Source organism: Opisthorchis viverrini (assembly GCF_000715545.1).
Source record: "Opisthorchis viverrini unplaced genomic scaffold opera_v5_47, whole genome shotgun sequence".
Taxonomy (NCBI): Eukaryota; Metazoa; Platyhelminthes; class Trematoda; order Opisthorchiida; family Opisthorchiidae; genus Opisthorchis; species Opisthorchis viverrini.
In genome coordinates this window covers 954,710-974,013 of record NW_008751702.1, presented here as the reverse complement: position 1 = coordinate 974,013, position 19,304 = coordinate 954,710, and the positions used below count along the sequence as shown (strand labels likewise).

Below are 19,304 nucleotides of genomic sequence, written 5' to 3'. Positions count from 1 at the left end.
CGTAAATATATAGGATGACTAAACGGCCAAATATGGTCGTTCACTTGTTCGCTCCATAGAGCCAATGGTGGTGTTCCGGTCGTGAACACTCTCAGGCCCACTACGCTGGTCGTGTGTTGCTAGGCCGTGTTTGGTGGGAGCCGCCGTCTCACCTACTTTCCGGACGTGTCGAACCGATGGTGACCTTGGGGATGCGTCACTCTGTGCACATGTGCTTTTTCTTCTGTCTGGGCGCGCCCTGACAATCTCTTCTCCACTCTAGCACATTGAAGCCCCAGATGTGGATCTTATCACACCGTTTTCACTCCGAGCTTGCGCTCCGGGTGTCGCCGCTGTCTGCCCCGCTTATTTCGCCTATCCCTGTCCGCTGGTGTTGTGCGCATCACCACCCACACGTAGATCGCTTTCTGGTCCGAATAATCACCGACTCACTTCACCCCGTTTTATCCAGACTCCTCGAACCACTGTTCGCCAAAGAGCCTCTGAGTGACCTCAAGGGCAATACCTCCATGAACGACCATCAACATGGAGTGAAGCACAACCGCTCCATCGTCAGCCTGCTGTTACGTGTTCTTTACATTTAGTCATCTGCCCTAGATTCCTTGGATGAAACTGGACTGGTCTGACAGATCGTTTCGACCTTTTCATCAAACTATCCAGGCATGGCATTTGATCTACTGGACTGGAAACTTCCTAATGAATCTATTCTCTCAGGTCCACAGGATTGAGGCTAGAGTTTGCTACGCTGATTTCTGCATCCTACCCGTTGCCCGTAACCACTCTCTGGTTGCATCCATGAGAAGACGATTTTGTCCTCCATCAGTCCAGTTCTTTTCAATTCCATTGATCCGCCTAATGCTAGTTAAGTGATAAGCACATCAGAACCACCAGCGCATGGGATGCACGAATCAATGCGATGGAGGTTTTTCAGATGCAGCAACACTAAGTGCCTGTAAATCGCTAGACAAATGCCTCCCCCTTTGCTGTTTCACCTTGAATCACACTATGTTCATCGGTCCTGGCCTCATTTTATCATTTCGTGATTTTTTATCAGTCACTCCCAGTCGTCTCAGGTCAAACATGTTACGGCCCAGGCCCCCAAAAAGGTTGAATTTATATCCTGACCCCGGAACTTCTTCACCTCCCAGGCGCTCCTGGTATACCGGTCTTAGACCCGCCTCACTAGTAAGCACTGTTGTCATGCCTGGTGGGAAACCCTTTCCAGCAACTGTCCATTCTTAACCGATTCTGGGTTATACGCGTGACTGCTCGTTTCCCATAATTTTTAGATGTCCCACTATGTAGCTGCGCGGCTCTGGATATTTTTAGTGGTTCCCTACTACGGGTTCTTCCTTTCCATGTGATCCACTGTGATTCACAAAAAAAAATTGGAGCACCTTTAGTAGAAATATTACCTTGCTCATCCAAGTAAACAGTGAGCACTATCTGTCAGACCAAAATTTCCGACAGGCGTGGCCAAAAGAGCCAGTGTAAATTGGACGTTAAACCACAATTGAACGGATGGAATCGGCTATTCGTGAGAGTGCAAAGGTCGATTCGCCTCTATTAAAATGCCACACTCGTCTCGACGACGAGGCTAATGTAAAGATGGTCGTCACTTTTGTATGATTTTTCCGCCGGCCGACGTCTGGCCGAATTTGATCTTGCAAATCCTCGTCAAAAACATGCACAGTTGGTCAGGTTATGCTTCAACAAGTACGGTCAGATGAAACAATGCGAATCGATTTATTTTCATCTACTTCGAATAATTGGGAGCGAGATAGCTCAAGTGGTTAGAGCACGAGTTTACTGACCGGAAGGTCTGTGGTTCGAAACCAACCTCTGCCTATCGACTTTCCCTGTCTAGGCTTGAGCCACCTGGCAGTATCCCAGCCCTCTTGCTTCCTTCAGGTAGCGTGGCAGCTAGGCGGCGGAAGGGTGTTACAGCTGAGAGATTTTATTTTACTTCGAATAAGTGGTCAGACAAGGGAATCGGGGCACCTCTAACGTCGACAAACCAAGCAACATTCAGTCGCCTAAAGTGTACGGAATATCAGAACTGAGCCACCTGCAGTATCCCAGCCCTCTTGCTTCCTTCAGGTAGCGTGGCAGCTAGGCGGCGGAAGGGTGTTACAGCTGAGAGATTTTATTTTACTTCGAATAAGTGGTCAGACAAGGGAATCGGGGCACCTCTAACGTCGACAAACCAAGCAACATTCAGTCGCCTAAAGTGTACGGAATATCAGAACGGAACGCCCAAAATAGTGATGCTCAAACGACCAGTGTTTTCACTAGTAACTAAGTTCTCCATCCAAGCGAAAGCCAAGTTACACATGCTTGATGATACGCTCCGAAAATATAGCTATCATTAACCGGTGCACAAGATTTCCAAACTTAGACATAAAGTGACTCAGTTGGGATCCAGCTAAATCTCCAGTTGACGCCAACTTCATTTGCAAAAAGCCAATGTGTTATCATTGATGATCGAAGCGCTATATTGTGATATGCATCAACTGGTTGGTTTTACGGACTGTCGTGTCATCAGGCTGTCCAAAAGTATTTAGTTGGTTCAAACCATGATTGCTATGGGAATACAGGACTGAAAAAGCTATATTTACGTCTGTTAGAGATTGAACATTATCCGGAGCCAGACAACATGAGACCTCAGTGAATGTCTCGTTCATGACATGTCGATTTTCGTGCTCATGAATCCATTGTGATTTATGGAAAGTTGAGGTTTATGTCCACCTGATGATCTTCGAATTGGGTTAAACGGAAAGCGAACGGTAAAGAAGTTTTCACCATCCATCAAAGTATTGAGAGTAACTGTTTTGGCCTGTATCGTATTTGTGACCCTTTTCTTAAAGCTTACTTCGATATCACCATCCTTATGGTATACGAGTGAGTTGTGCGCCTGCTCGAACTAACAAAAAAAGCTGCTGTGGTTTAACTTTGTTTATCCGTATCAAGCCTTTTTCAGATATAAGCACAGTTAGGGGCATTGGTGAGTTCTCCAAGGGTCTGTCGTTGAAACTGCCACATGAAGTAGGGGCATTCAGCTGAACAGGACAAGGAACACCGCACACAGTCCGACAAGGTCAAAAAAACTCTCAAACGGGTACCTTTGTCATGCGGCGAATTTCGTTTACCTGATACTCCCCATCATCAGTTGTGGTTCATGAACTGGCAGATAAAAAACACTCGATGTTTTGACAGTATATTGTGAAGAGGTGCAAGCGAGTGACCGCTACTCATGCTTTGAGCCGATCTTTGTCACAGTATTGTCAGACCGTCACGTAAGTAATTGTCGCTGGATTCGGAGCGAAGTACGCTGCGTGTACCTTTGCATGTCGGTGGGCCTGTGGGTGTGTAGGCCTATGTGTGCGTGCGCGTACGTTCATGTTTGTGCGTAGGGCTTACCGGCAGACTTGACCTTGGAAAGCTGTGACCGTTTGCCTCCCGAGGCCCAAAATATGGTTTTGAAGGCCAGTAAAGTTGCGATATGACCAGCCGACACGCAACTGTCCACTGAATGGGGCACAACAGCCGGATTGACGTGGAGACTCATCGTCGACATTACCAAGTCGGCCAGTCATTACGACAACGGACAGCTTTCCTGATCAAAACGACCATATGGTCTGCGCGGGACACTATGGAACAGTTGCATGCTATTAGCTCCCCAACGCGTAATGGCTAGGATGAGTGGAACCATTCATCCTCGGAAAAGTGGAGTTCGGTAGGTTGCAAAATGGTTGCATATCTGGAAGTGAATACAGAGACCCGCACACATTTGAGATATTAAGCTTGCGGAAGGATCATACTACTGACTTGTATCTAACCCCAACGTATGGCAGACAATCGAAAGTCTTTGCAACCAACAATTCCTGCTTGGTTGCTTAACAATAAGCGAGTCCATTTCTTGACTAACAGGTTTATAAGAAACACCTTAATATCTAATGTTCATTGGGGCATATATTCACAAAACCCTGGATTCTCCAAATTGGGGAGCGTAACTGTAGATCAAATCACATATGAATGCGCAAATATTTTAAGCTTTGCGACCATATATCCACTTTGCGTTTAGTGGCGGACCACTAGGTATGGTTTCTTGGTCGGTGAGTACCGGTTTTAGCACCAGTTATTTTTTCTGCCCTACTTCAGGCTTGAAACGAAAAGCGAGGAGGGTTGGCAACGGGGTGAGTGGAGGGAAATTGAAACCAGTATGACGGGAGGAGCCTTGCTCCAGTAATAAAACAGTATTCAGTTCTAGTCAGTGTCAGGACACTTTTCTTTAGTCCCTTGACTACTCACCAGGTCTACCGTCAGTTTAACCCATTTCGAAAATCGTCGGATGGGCCTACCCGCTGAATTTCCATCGGCCTTATCCTGCAGTTCGACAGCGGATTGGACTAGAGATTCACCTGAGATTCAGTTGAGTCTTAAGTCAATATGTAATAACCTGCGAACCAGTGCTTCTTTTGAAGTAGTGGTTGTTTTGTTGCATATCTGTATACGGTTTCCTGTGTTTAGTGGTTGATCAACTATCCACTTAGCAATGCATCAACCAATAATGGACACCGAGTTTTCAATCCGACTGGGTTGCTTTCGTGACTGCTCTGATGTCTGTCTGTTAGACAAGTGAACCAGGCTTTAGCAAACAAACCGTATGTGCCGTCTGGCCGCTTTCTTCGCCTGGTAAGGGCTAATCGGTTCTCACCAGCTGTGTTTTCTCCACTTTTAATGTGATTGCTCGTTGTCATAGCAAAGAATAAACATTCGTTCGTACGTTCGCCATTGACGCTTGAATGCGGCCGAGACGAAGTCTCTAGCTTGTGCGCGTCTGGGTTTATACGTGCCCGTGGGTGCTTGCGTGTGCAGTCGTGCGTCCGCACTCGGGCCATCTGCAGCGCGAGCAGGAAACCGGATAGACAAGCGGAAAGAAGGAAATAGAGCATTGATTAAACCCAAACATGGCTGCTGTGGTAACACAATGCTAACCTGTCTAACGTTGTTCACGTACATTGTGTTGACCGTATTTGCTTCCGCCCCGCCTACCCACCCGTCCCCACTTCTCGCCTTCGCTGTCTGTCTCGCACCCACCCTTTCGCGCGCTCTGACCGAGGCCACACAGTGTTCGATCGATGAAACGGAAGAGAGGAAGAACAAAAGCGGAAGCAGTCCAATGGGCGTAGGATTGTCAGTCAAGCGGATGCTGAAGAGAAATCGACTTTCCGGTCAGGCCGGAAAACTAATCGCTATCTATCCAAGCTCTTGATGGAAAGGCAGCGAAGCATGGGCTCAGTAGGGATAGGTTAGCAGTAGCACTGGGACTATGAACAGCAAGGGTGGTCAGGAAGTAATAAATCAACCAGTGAATGACAGAATTTGCGAACGTTGCGTGACAAGCTGGAAATAAATACCACCCCTGTACACCGCAGAACATTCAGGGGCATTTCAGTACAAACATCATTCAGCCATATACTTTCCTCAGACTCAGAGAACACCATGCGCAGATGGTACAGTAATCGAACCAAATATTTTTCGAATTCTTTTCCACTAACTCATTCCATCTGGTTTGAACAACTTATAGATATCCGTCGCACCACCTACCATAAAAGCATCTCTTCATGTTACGTCAATGTCATCAAGCACAGTTGACATTGTTGTCCACAGACTTGACTACGCTTCTATCTAGACTACATAAGCTTTCGTTGATTATAGTGGGCAACTTATGCACTCGTCGCAGAAATACAATCTCCTAAACATAAAATGGGGTAGATGTAATACACTACTCGCAAGGTTGCTGAAAACTCTTCAGCTGCGTGGGTACATGATGAACGAGAGACTCAACTGGAACCAGATGACTGTGTATTCCCAAATACAAGTGCCAAATTTGTTTTGAAAGGCAGATCTGGCTGTGCTAGCAAAAAAAACTAGTCGTTGAACAATACGATGGCCCGTGGAGATGGTCCACCTAGTTCTACTGAGAAAACTAACCCAATGGAGATTGAACGTTACGAAAATTGGGACAACTGAAGCAGGTTCCTCGGATTGAAATGCAAAACGTGTTTACCATATTACTGATTTTTTTCCAAGCACCTATTCCGTCTCTTCTGTAGCGCATTAGTCCATCAATGTTGGAGGAAAGCCCATTGGTACAAATATCAACAAGTTGTTTAGACGGACTACCAGTGCCTTCGCCGGCTGCTTGTAGAATCAGACTAAAGCAGGCGAAATTATCGCCCGTATGGATGAGTTCAGTCATCAGTACTGCTACTATTGTCGTGTATTTTTGAAAAGTATGATCACAAACATGAAAAGTAAATCTGGGTGATTGATGTGGATGGGTGTAACAAGGCGCGTTAGCAATACATCCAGTTAGACAATATGATTTCCAATCTATGTAAGAATGTTTGCTATGGAAAAACACGTGTAAAGACCAGTTGTCGAACAAAGAACAAATACTGCTGAATGCTCCTCAAGGCACAAGATGTCCGTCACGTAAAAATGTGTCGTAAGTACGTAGAGGGCCCGAAGTGTTGAACAAACACAAGTCACTAACCGTGAACTTCACCCTCCAACAATAGTCGTGGTGGACTGAGGAAAGTAGACACCTCAATATGAAATGATCATCGGTTAGTGAACCGAAAAGTCGACATCAGAATCGATGGAAAGCGGGGTTGAAATGATGGCGAGGGAACGGTCATCAGCACTATACTTCTGCTTCTTCTCATTCGATAAAATCACTGCGTTGCCATCCAAGACTATGCTTACGTCTATCACAGTTGCCCGGAGCTCCCGGAAAGCCATTAGTTCAATTAGGTGCAGTCAACTCCTCGTAGACAGAGACGTTTCGCGAGTTCCCATGCAGCCCGATTATGAGAGCACATCTGGAATAATGCGTGATCCAGCAGGACTGCAAAACATGCACCAAACTCTGCGGTTGGCCACAGTTTCCACGACAGATGATCGTCTGGCCACCATGACCACACACAGCGTCCTAACAAGCTGCACCGGGGCTCTATATCACGAATAAGAATCCGACCAAACACACGCTCTGGAAACATAAGCCATTGATTCGAGAGGGGTGAAGCGACCAACTCTCGTAAACTGCGAACATCAGCGCTGTTGTGCATGACATCGCCCTAAGCAATCAACCATTCTTCATTGGTGTCCATACATGCAACTTGAAACCGGATCGGAAGGCTGAGATTCCAAATAACTTTACCAAATACAGGATCATTGACCACAATGCGTAGTACTCCACCCATGCGTAGACAAAAGCTTTTCCGTACGCGCTTTCTCCTACATCGGGATAGTAGAACTCAGGGATGGGCTACCGGTGGCCACAGTTCCACGACAGATAATCGTCTGGCCACCATGACCACACAGAGCGTCCTAACAAGCTGCACCGGGGCTCTATATCACGAATAAGAATCCGACCAAACACACGCTCTGGAAACATAAGCCATTGATTCGAGAGGGGTGAAGCGACCAACTCTCGTAAACTGCGAACATCAGCGCTGTTGTGCATGACATCGCCCTAAGCAATCAACCATTCTTCATTGGTGTCCATACATGCAACTTGAAACCGGATCGGAAGGCTGAGATTCCAAATAACTTTACCAAATACAGGATCATTGACCACAATGCGTAGTACTCCACCCATGCGTAGACAAAAGCTTTTCCGTACGCGCTTTCTCCTACATCGGGATAGTAGAACTCAGGGATGGGCTACCGGGTTCCTATGTTATTTAGCGGCATGGATGTAGCTGACTGGGATATTCTTCGGTAGACATAGTCAGCCACAAATAGATCACCTGACGTAATTGTCCAACCTCTTGAGGGTTGGGCAGAACAGCAACAAAAGGGTGTTCCCGCTGAACGATTACTTTACACCCATTTTATCCGGTTTACTAAGCATGAAGTTGATGAACCGACAGCGGTAATTCAAAGAAACGATTTCGTTGTCAATGGTCAAACGGAAGTCAAGCAGATAAACAATTCACTATTCATTTGTGTCAGATTAGAATAGCTCTTAACTGGCGGGAAAAACAACGCATTGATTTGTGAATAAACATGCATCTGTACAAATGAACCGAAGACGGTTATTAATCCGGGGAAATTGATCTCCTGAAATTAGTGTGTAGAAAATCTGTGCACCAAAAGTGTTACTGTAGGATTGTTGTAAAGCTCACGTGTACAACGCACTCCGATGAATGTTATCAACTACTCTACTGACAATCACAAGACATCACTGATCACTGTGTAAAATCCTGTCATCGATTGTCAGTTTGAGCGCGACCAAAGGAGTGCGTATTCTGTTGGGATGCGGTTTTCAATCCGCAAAACGTTCTTGTCAAATTTCCAATCTACCGATGTTTTTGAATTTCCTCAACTCAAGAATCAAGATTCACCGCCTAGGAAAATGAATCGTATTTTTTATCTCCCCACCTGCTGATGATATATCCAAACACGTGTCGGTCCACTGAACCCTGAAGCGAATGGAAGTGTCCAAACAGGCAGTCCAGGGACGAGACATCGCACAGTAAGCTGTGTGAACGTGTAAACACCTTCGCACTGAACTCACTTGTAGCAACTGATCTCTCAAGCTTAGTTCCGATGAGTCGCCAACGTGAGTAGGCAAGCCAAGCACCGGATCGACTGAACGATGCGCTCGACAACATGAGAGGAGCTTGAGTGGATTGTGGTTGTGAAAACATGGGACCTTGGCAAACTGACGACACTCGGGCGTTGGTAAATCAATTGGTCATTACTACGCGGGTCTTCTGGCTTTCGGGGCCTGTTTTCCAGAGCCTACTTGGGAACCGCATGATACAATAATGAAGCTGTATGACGCGGTGCACAAATCGTGCACTTGGTTGAGGCGAAACCCGAACTGCATGCTCGACGTAATATAAAGGAATGAAAAGACAATTACCCATATTTAGTTACTTAAAAACATCAGCCGGGTTCCAGGTGAGCCTCCCGCAAAACCAAATTGGTTTGCAAATGAGTGTATTTCGCTAACTTCGTGCAATTTGGGTTCAAGTAGAACATGAAGTTAACTGAAACTAGGGCATTACGCCTACCTGATTAGCCCCAAGAAAGGTGAAGCCGGTTGTGAGCTATCGAAGAGTTTTCATCAACCTTATGAGTAGTGTATTACGCCTACTCATGTATCGCGATATCTTGAATATCGTACCAACTGAAACATGAGACGGTCTGGTGCAGCACATACAGTTGCTTAAAAACGCCACGAAGAGCGATTCAATTGGGTTCCAGGTGAATCTTCCGGAAAACCAAATTGGTTTGCTAACCTATTATATGCTTTCCAATCCCCAAAAGAGAAAAATGCAGCCCAATTAAATTTGCATACCAACGGTGAATGGCTTATGCTTATTTTATATCGACCAATGTGTATTCTCAGTTAGTTTAAAGCATAATACACGGTTTAAAACAAGTAGGTATCAGCGAACAATCGAGCGTGGGTCCAGAAAAGCTAGGTTCACGCATTTACTGTAGCTAAAGTATATTTATCAGTAGTTGGTCCAATGTGGAGAAAAACCAGAAGTTTTGTTTAATCACAAGTTCTCATGGAATACCGAACTACCGTGTTTTATGAAGGCGGCTGAATTCAGCAGTCGGTTATTACCAAATGATACCCAGAAAATGTTAATTTAGTTGTGGCTGAATTCTTAAGTAATCAATACTTTGAAGTATGAGACAAATCAGTATTGCCCTAATGGTGCTCGGCATAGAGTAGGACCAGTCTACTGAGTGACCAACTGTCAGATTTAAAACGCTCATTTTTCGGCGGATCTATTCGATTACGCAACTCCGGTAAATCGAGTAACTGGCGCGAAGCACTAAGCACAAAACAAACAGCGCTCTGGCAAAAAAGGTTCGTCCTTCATGCTTTGTCTGACGGAAAGATGAGTGGTGGTGACAACTCTTAGCTCAACCGTACTGGACGTCCTTTCGAAGGTTTTATCAAGCGTGTGGACGAACAAACACGCCTCATATGAATTTATGTGAACTTTCCATCTGTTTTATTAAACCTTCGGAACAGAACTTCAATGGCTGAGTTACCTCCGAAAAAATGAACGCAAGCCTTCCGAGTACATTGTACATAGCATACGCGAGAGATTTGGGTTATAGGTATTTCTGTGATAATCTGCTTCGAAATTGATTCCATGCAAACCTATTCATAAGGACTCAGTGGTTAGAGCGCGAATTTACTGACTGGAAGGTTCGACCCTTGCATCTCGACTTTCCCTCTCTGGGCTTGGGCAAACTGGAAGTATCCCAACCTTCATGCTGATGGCAGTTAGCTACCGAAAGGTTGCTACAGCTAAACGATACTATTTCCTCCCCCCTGACTGCGTCGTTGAGCCAATGTATCGAGTTTAACTTGAGTCTGAGTGGAACGAAAATGTTAAAGTGTGTGTACCACCCAGCCCGCGTGGGCTAACGGTATACGCTTCGGTGAATACGGCCATTGTGCATTTGAGTTACCAACGTATTAGAAAAACAGTTGGTTTTTTGTTCGGGCTTACAAGGGAATGCGAATAAAATTAATTGGCTGTCTAATTAAAAGTACTCAAATAGGCGCGATGTCGAAGATGATATTACAATGCACGAAATTATCATCGGCATATAAGCCGTAAAATTTAGGGTACACTGTCAGTAGTAGTAGTGTAACGGTTGATACTACTGATGAGGCATGCGAGTAGTGTCGTCTCGTAAATCCGCTTCACGTCTCTTGAAGTGAGATCTATTGCGGAATTTGTGAAGTCGCTTTGTAGCATTTGCTTGCGTTTGAGTAACGGTCAATGAAAATCTAACAAAATTTCAGGAAGACGCGTTCAAGGAGAAGATAAATATTCAGTTTTGTAAACAAGATGCATATGAGAGTTTTGCTCCCCTGTCCAATAGTCTGTAACTGTTCAGTTCTGTAGCTGTTCCTTAATAAACAACTTCACAGCGAAGGCCTTCTTCCATTCGGTAGTAATTTCCACTCCACTCAGGTCAGACGGCGCCACTCCGATCCCGTAACATCTGGTTGGATAAGGAGACCTTTCGATACACCCCATCAACCCTCTCCCGTCTAAGTGCCACGGTGGTGCAATTCACCCAGCTAACAAAGACCAGGATGCAGTTGCTTAAAAACGCCACGAAGAGCGATTCAATTGGGTTCCAGGTGAATCTTCCGGAAAACCAAATTGGTTTGCTAACCTATTATATGCTTTCCAATCCCCAAAAGAGAAAAATGCAGCCCAATTAAATTTGCATACCAACGGTGAATGGCTTATGCTTATTTTATATCGACCAATGTGTATTCTCAGTTAGTTTAAAGCATAATACACGGTTTAAAACAAGTAGGTATCAGCGAACAATCGAGCGTGGGTCCAGAAAAGCTAGGTTCACGCATTTACTGTAGCTAAAGTATATTTATCAGTAGTTGGTCCAATGTGGAGAAAAACCAGAAGTTTTGTTTAATCACAAGTTCTCATGGAATACCGAACTACCGTGTTTTATGAAGGCGGCTGAATTCAGCAGTCGGTTATTACCAAATGATACCCAGAAAATGTTAATTTAGTTGTGGCTGAATTCTTAAGTAATCAATACTTTGAAGTATGAGACAAATCAGTATTGCCCTAATGGTGCTCGGCATAGAGTAGGACCAGTCTACTGAGTGACCAACTGTCAGATTTAAAACGCTCATTTTTCGGCGGATCTATTCGATTACGCAACTCCGGTAAATCGAGTAACTGGCGCGAAGCACTAAGCACAAAACAAACAGCGCTCTGGCAAAAAAGGTTCGTCCTTCATGCTTTGTCTGACGGAAAGATGAGTGGTGGTGACAACTCTTAGCTCAACCGTACTGGACGTCCTTTCGAAGGTTTTATCAAGCGTGTGGACGAACAAACACGCCTCATATGAATTTATGTGAACTTTCCATCTGTTTTATTAAACCTTCGGAACAGAACTTCAATGGCTGAGTTACCTCCGAAAAAATGAACGCAAGCCTTCCGAGTACATTGTACATAGCATACGCGAGAGATTTGGGTTATAGGTATTTCTGTGATAATCTGCTTCGAAATTGATTCCATGCAAACCTATTCATAAGGACTCAGTGGTTAGAGCGCGAATTTACTGACTGGAAGGTTCGACCCTTGCATCTCGACTTTCCCTCTCTGGGCTTGGGCAAACTGGAAGTATCCCAACCTTCATGCTGATGGCAGTTAGCTACCGAAAGGTTGCTACAGCTAAACGATACTATTTCCTCCCCCCTGACTGCGTCGTTGAGCCAATGTATCGAGTTTAACTTGAGTCTGAGTGGAACGAAAATGTTAAAGTGTGTGTACCACCCAGCCCGCGTGGGCTAACGGTATACGCTTCGGTGAATACGGCCATTGTGCATTTGAGTTACCAACGTATTAGAAAAACAGTTGGTTTTTTGTTCGGGCTTACAAGGGAATGCGAATAAAATTAATTGGCTGTCTAATTAAAAGTACTCAAATAGGCGCGATGTCGAAGATGATATTACAATGCACGAAATTATCATCGGCATATAAGCCGTAAAATTTAGGGTACACTGTCAGTAGTAGTAGTGTAACGGTTGATACTACTGATGAGGCATGCGAGTAGTGTCGTCTCGTAAATCCGCTTCACGTCTCTTGAAGTGAGATCTATTGCGGAATTTGTGAAGTCGCTTTGTAGCATTTGCTTGCGTTTGAGTAACGGTCAATGAAAATCTAACAAAATTTCAGGAAGACGCGTTCAAGGAGAAGATAAATATTCAGTTTTGTAAACAAGATGCATATGAGAGTTTTGCTCCCCTGTCCAATAGTCTGTAACTGTTCAGTTCTGTAGCTGTTCCTTAATAAACAACTTCACAGCGAAGGCCTTCTTCCATTCGGTAGTAATTTCCACTCCACTCAGGTCAGACGGCGCCACTCCGATCCCGTAACATCTGGTTGGATAAGGAGACCTTTCGATACACCCCATCAACCCTCTCCCGTCTAAGTGCCACGGTGGTGCAATTCACCCAGCTAACAAAGACCAGGATGCGAAGATCGTGCTTTAGGCTACTGGGTATTTTCACACAATAGGATATTTGAACGCTGACAATGGAAACAGGATTATTTCTTCAGGTGAATGGGAAAGATATGGTTTTAGACTCTGTTGCGCAGACCTTATAAAAGTTACCTGCTCCATGAAAAAAAACTGATTGAAGTTGTCTCTTGTGAGTTGTTCTAATGATTAATTCCCTTCCTTGAAGAGACCAAGTTTCAAGAAATCCAAACTTTGCTAATTCCTCGCAAGTGGTCTATGCAAAAGGAACAATACTGCACTTTAGTTAGCCGGGGATCAGAAGTGAACATGTTTGAAAGGATACAAGTGTCGCCGTGTCTCCCTTTGAGAGACCATCCAAAATGAGCGGCTAAAATCAACCTCCCTCGCTGGAAGTCACTACTGAAATGTGTTTTGAGGAACAAATGAACGTCGCCCTAAAGATGGAGCTTTTCTAAATAGTGGTCCCACTAGAGAGGCTGTACTGTGTCTTGAACGGAGTATGCAACTCGTTGGATTTTACGCTATTACCTTCACAAGTATCGGTACATCCCAACTGTTTAGAATATAACGCTGCGCGCTGCCCCTATCATGACAACAAAGTGGGGAAGTGGCCACTTTGATAACGGTGATATGGCTCGCAATCGACAAACTTGGCCTTTGTAAACGAATGATTATGTTAAAGATACTATAAAGTGATCACAATATCACTTCAGTAGCCCCAGTGTTTGAATGTATCACTATCAACATAAGTGTTGCTTTTACGATGGATAGATGGAGTTCCCCCCAAGAGAGACCTCCCAAATGAAACTGGTTAGGCCAAACCCCGTCAATGTTCTATGAGTACTGGAAGAGATGAAGAGCCAATGACTACTCTAAGCATTTGTCTATGAAATTTTCAATCCAACAGAAGTTGAACATTTAGCACGTATCGTAACATTGGTTACCCTAATCAACCAGAACGGAAACTGATCAAAATCTGTTCAGTCTGAGTTATATCACCTATATACCGTTCAATCCTTGATGGCGTGTCAGTAAAAGATGATGAAACGTACAAAGTGTCATATCTCTGAGTTTACCATTAAACCCAAGAGTATCTCTTATGTGTTCGCCTTACAAACCAAACCTCGGATTGGATATAGCGCTCCACATGGGCACTTGACAGTGTTGTAGAACGGCGAACCGTATGCACCCAGCATTGGGCGCAGAGGGTATCGGGCCCTGTGCATCTCGAGATGCGGAACGCGTGTCCCTGTAAACCTACGCCCCTCCATCGGTCTTGCTCTGACTGGGTCAATATCATCCAGTTCTCTTCAGCAATTTGTCAACTGCTGCACTGTCATTTGCACTCGTCCACAACCGGAATTAGGTGTTATCAGGTAGTATTGATCACAGGTAACTGTTATTATCGCTACCACCCAAGAGAACCGCATCAACCACTTTGTCTGGAGTCGTGACGACAAAACCCCTGGCGTTTTTCAGCTGTCTGTAAGTTTGTGGGTGGCCAGTGCTGGTCAGGTTGATATTCTTTAGATATATGTACTGACAGGTCGGCTTGCAATCTGCCCAGAGCATCATCCGAAACGGTTATCAAAACGTCTGTTTGCAAACACAACTGCTCGTTGTCTCGTCAGTTATCTCTGTTGCATAAACAGCCCACTTTTGTATCATGAGGAAGCATTTTTTGCAGCGTTTTTCCAAACCTTAATCCATAGAATCATGCGTGTACCCATTCAAGTTACTTGAAAACTCAGACTGTGAACCTCTTTTGTTCAGCGATTCTTTCAATGGTTTCGCATACTTTCATAAGTCAATCCACAAACTAAGTGCTCAACACCACACGAAGATCGCTAAAAAGGCTTTTTGCCGAGTCCGATTAGTTTCCTTCACGGAACTGGGTGCTCGTAATTTTTCGACTTTGTTGAATGCCACTTGTTTCAGAGCCCTTGTTGTAGCACGCACGTGAAAAGACTATACAGCTTCGACATAATGTGTACGGTAGTGATTAGAAGTTACACAGTCACGTACAAAATCTATGGCAAAGTCAATTTCCACAAGGCTGAGTCTATCATTGACTTGAATGAACCTGTTTTATTCTGTCGATTGATTTTACCTGTCCTACCTTGATACGTTGGCGCCAGAGGAAAGGATACTGAAAAGATTGCACATCCCCACATTGATTTCATAATCAGACGATGGGAATTTTTCATGTAATTAATCAAAACCACTATGTCCAAATGCTGAAGAGGCTAACTGTCTGCCAACTGGAAATGCGTCGAACTTGTGAGGGCTAACATAGCAATCGATTTTGTGCATCACTACGTAGATTCTAACCGCTACCGTACATATTATGCAGAATCTCTACTTCGCTGTCATGCGCATGCCACGGCAAGGGCTACGAAACCTATGGCACTAAACAAATATGAAAAATTACGAAATCCAGCTCCGTCAGGAAAATCCAATCAGGTTCAGAAGGAAAATGCTTTGGACGATGTTGTCTGAATGTAACACGCTATCCATGGGTTTGTTGAAAACTCTTCGAGTTCCACAAGCGAAAAGAAAAGCAGCTAGCAATAAACAAGGGGCGAGATGGCTCAAGTAGTTAGAAAGCGAATTTACTGACCGGAAGGTCCATGGTTCCAAACCGACCTCTGCCTCCCGACTTCGCTTGTCTAGGCTTGGGCAACCTGGCAGTATCTCAGCCCTTGTGCTTCCTTCAGGCAGCTAGGAACCGAAAGGATGCTACAGCTGAAGTATTTGAGCAATGAACAGACTGGACACTTGAAAAATGACCCCATTTTACTGCGAGTCATCGCAAAGCCCACTTGACATCTGTCGTGCATGGGTTAACGGAACTCTGGTAGTACAACCTCCACGGACGGTGAATTCTCGGCTGGCGGTCGACTGTCCCACATAAAGCCATATGGATGTAGTGAAAAACAGTTTCTGGCGTGCATGACATTGCTATGAAAGGATTTTAACACGCCGCAAGGACTCCTGGCTAATACGGAATCGGTATACGTACCGACAGCCATGGAAACCTGACGCCCTGTAGATAGCACTTGTGTGTGCAAGGGCTGCAGAAGCGAACTGGAGAAAACGTCACACCTGGCGGAATGAGCGGATGATATCGAGGCAAGATATAACGGTTCTGTTTAGCACAGTACTTCTGCTGTTTTGCGGTCTGCAGGTAGTTCCTCCTGGAAGGGTTCAAACATGAGCTTCAAAAGGTTGACAAGAGGCAGCCTCTTTTGAGGACTGATCTCTTCTGAGAGTGTTGTCTTATAACGCCAAAGACTGTACGAAAGAAGTTGTGTTCCGTCTCCTGAAATATTGGGCCTCACAGAAATTTCCGCCTTTATGGAAATTCTTGAAGCAATGTTAGCGCAGTTGACCTCAAACCCCAGGCCGGCTGCAGACAGCCTTACGTAAATCACGGATACGATACGACTTCGCACGTTGCCTCTGCAGATTACTCTACGAAACTCAAAGATTCCTCTAGATATACTTAAAAAGTATGTCTGTTCGCTTTTAATTGGAAATGTGTTGAGAAGTAAACATCCTCAACGCAGCTATATTAGATATGAAAATTGTGGCTTGATCACGCTTATTACAATAGATGGGTGAGTGCACTGACCGTAAATGGACTGGTCAAAATCTGGTAAGATAGAAACGCTGAAATAGATTTGCAGTATCAAACTCGGACTTGGTAAACTCGAAACAAAATGATATACAAAGAGACCTGACCGTTGTGACCTGTACCCACACAATTGACCAGCCGAGAACAGCCAAACCTCAAGCCCATGACTGTGTGGTGGTCAACTCCTTTATGGGGATTGACGACCAAACTAATTAATCGATCGCTCCACGACGCTAATTTGCTCAAGTAAGATACCAGATAAGGAGGACAAGAAGTACATTGATAAAAAAAACACCAGTTGAAAGAGTTTATTCCACTGCCTCTGTACGTAAGTAAAAAAGGACCTTCCGCCTCCACCGACTGAGAAGCTCGGTCATACGTGGTCTTCTTCTCATCATCAAACGAAGTACCGAGATGTATCGGTCCTTCCTCCTGCTACTTCCCGTAACCAGGCGTGCTCGCTTTCCGCTAACTCATCGGCCCGTATTCCGACAGCAGAACCGGTTTAAAACTGGTTTCATCCATCCAACCGACTTTGTTTTCCCCTGTCTGTAGATCGAGCATGCTCAAGACGTAAATTCACCTGAGCTTACTGTGCTGACGAGAATTCACGGTACATAAGTAATAAGGTACTTCTTTACTGCATTCTGTTGCCACCCTCGAGCGTAATGTTGAAAAAGTCACCCTTGTCATTTAGAATCAGCTGACTAGTTTGTAAAAGTCCACATCATTCTGTGCGCGTTTCGGAGCTTTGTTCCGGCAGGGGAGATCAGAACAATCGCTCGTGTTGCGCCTACAGGGAAAGGTCATGGGACGAACCAGCTTAATCTATTTTCCCTTGCGTAACAGTTATCTCGTTGCGTTGTTTGTCTCGATAGCCCACTAACGCTGCAACATGTTAGCCTCAGCCATCTGAGCATCCTTCATGGTATACTTGTTCAGCTTACCCCACCTACGCGATCCACATGCCTCTTTTTCTTCACCGTCTGACAGAGTGCACGTGCAGTTTCCTTGCTGCGTCCCGTTGCTCAATTCACAGGGTGGTTTGTTCGAGTGTTGAGCTATCATATGAAGACTTTGTGACTAATCTTTGTAATGTACTACTCATAAGGTTGCTGAAAATCCATCGATCGACCACGACCGGTTTCAACCTTTTTGGGGCTCATCAGTTAGGCGCAGTTCCCGGGTTTCCGAACAAAGCTATACATGTATCACGATATTTCAAATATCGTAGCGACTGAAACATGAGGCGGCCTGGTGCAGCACATTCAGTTGCCTGAGAAAATCACGAACGAGAGATTCAGCTGGGTTCCAGGTGAGTCTCTCGAAAGAACCAAATTAGTTTGCAAATGAGTGTATATTCGCTAACTTTGTAACTTAATTTGACGTCCGAATCGAGACCGTCAAACTTGATGAGCAATCAACTGGTGGCTTGCCGAAGCCTATTGTCGGTTTGCCCAAACCATGTTTGAGAATACCAGACTGTGGCGAAAAAGGTCTAGATGATATCTTTGTGATGTCTTTCTCAGCATTTCGGACGTTGCACTAGAGAAACCTCATTTTTACATAAAGGAGACTACTCACAAGGTTGCTGAAAACTCTTCGACAGCCTACGAACGGTTTCGAACTTCAACACATTCAGTTGTAGAATATCATAAACGAGAGATTCAGTTGAGTCTCTCGTGAAAACCAAATTGATTTGCCAATGAGTGTGTTTCTCGAAAACCTCATTTTTGTTCGAGTGGCTTGGTTCGTGTCCGGGTTCTATTCACTAGTTGGAGAAGTTCGGCATTTGAGCTCTTCACGCGTCATCAGAATCGATTAGTTTGGCTACGTTGTTATTGTGTTCAGGATCTATGCTCAGCCAGGTAGGAATGGTTGATATACCTTTTCCTAGGATAGCAGAATTAACCAAGACGGACCGACGCTTCAAATAGCATGCTTACAGCTGGTATCGAAAAACAGATTTTCTGAGTGGTTATCGGTTTCTTCATCTATAGATATTATCTTGGAATGGTTATTCATTCATGCACTGAATATCTTGCAGTGAGTAGACCCAATCTAGTATCGTCACGTGGTTGAACTTACGTGGATCTAACACCCTAAATATCCCAAGAAAATTGAATGAAAAATCTACAAAATAGTCATTCGTTGAGCACTGATTCAGTTCCTGGTATATATATATATATATATATATATATATATATATATATATATATATATATGGTTGGCAGTGTGAGGAGATTTGAGATTTTTGGAGATTTCGTTCTGTAAGTGAAGTCAATCTATGCTGAAAAGCCAAGAACCATTGTACAGCTGTTTCATTCCTATTGGGAATCATCAATAGTGCGCATCTCAAGCAACTCCGGAGAGTTTCGAACCCGCGACATCCTGGCCAATAGTTTGAACACAACCCTTCGGACACGAGCGGCTAACCAGGAGCGTGATTAGCTCGCTCTTAGACAGGATATAGCTCATCTTTCAGTCACGAGATCCACATCCACGCGTGTTGACTGGAGGTCGCGGGTCTCCGGAGTTTCGTGAGATGTGCACTGCTGATGGTTCCCAATAAGGATGAAACAAC

The 19,304-nt window shown here is 44.6% G+C and overlaps 2 protein-coding genes across 2 annotated transcripts in view; one reads left to right on the top strand and one right to left on the bottom strand.

Annotated features, from left to right (window-relative positions):
- The window catches only part of T265_03296 (hypothetical protein), a gene marked incomplete at both ends in the record, with an annotated part of 32,349 nt that overhangs the window by 8,360 nt on the left and 4,685 nt on the right, over positions 1 to 19,304 (bottom strand). The gene's annotated exons all lie outside the window — the stretch shown is intronic.
- On the top strand, positions 4,991 to 5,275 carry T265_03297 (hypothetical protein; the record flags this gene model as incomplete). The annotated part of the gene is made up of 1 exon (XM_009167743.1): positions 4,991 to 5,275. The coding sequence occupies one exon, from the start codon at positions 4,991 to 4,993 to the stop codon at positions 5,273 to 5,275; it is 285 nt and encodes a 94-aa protein (XP_009166007.1).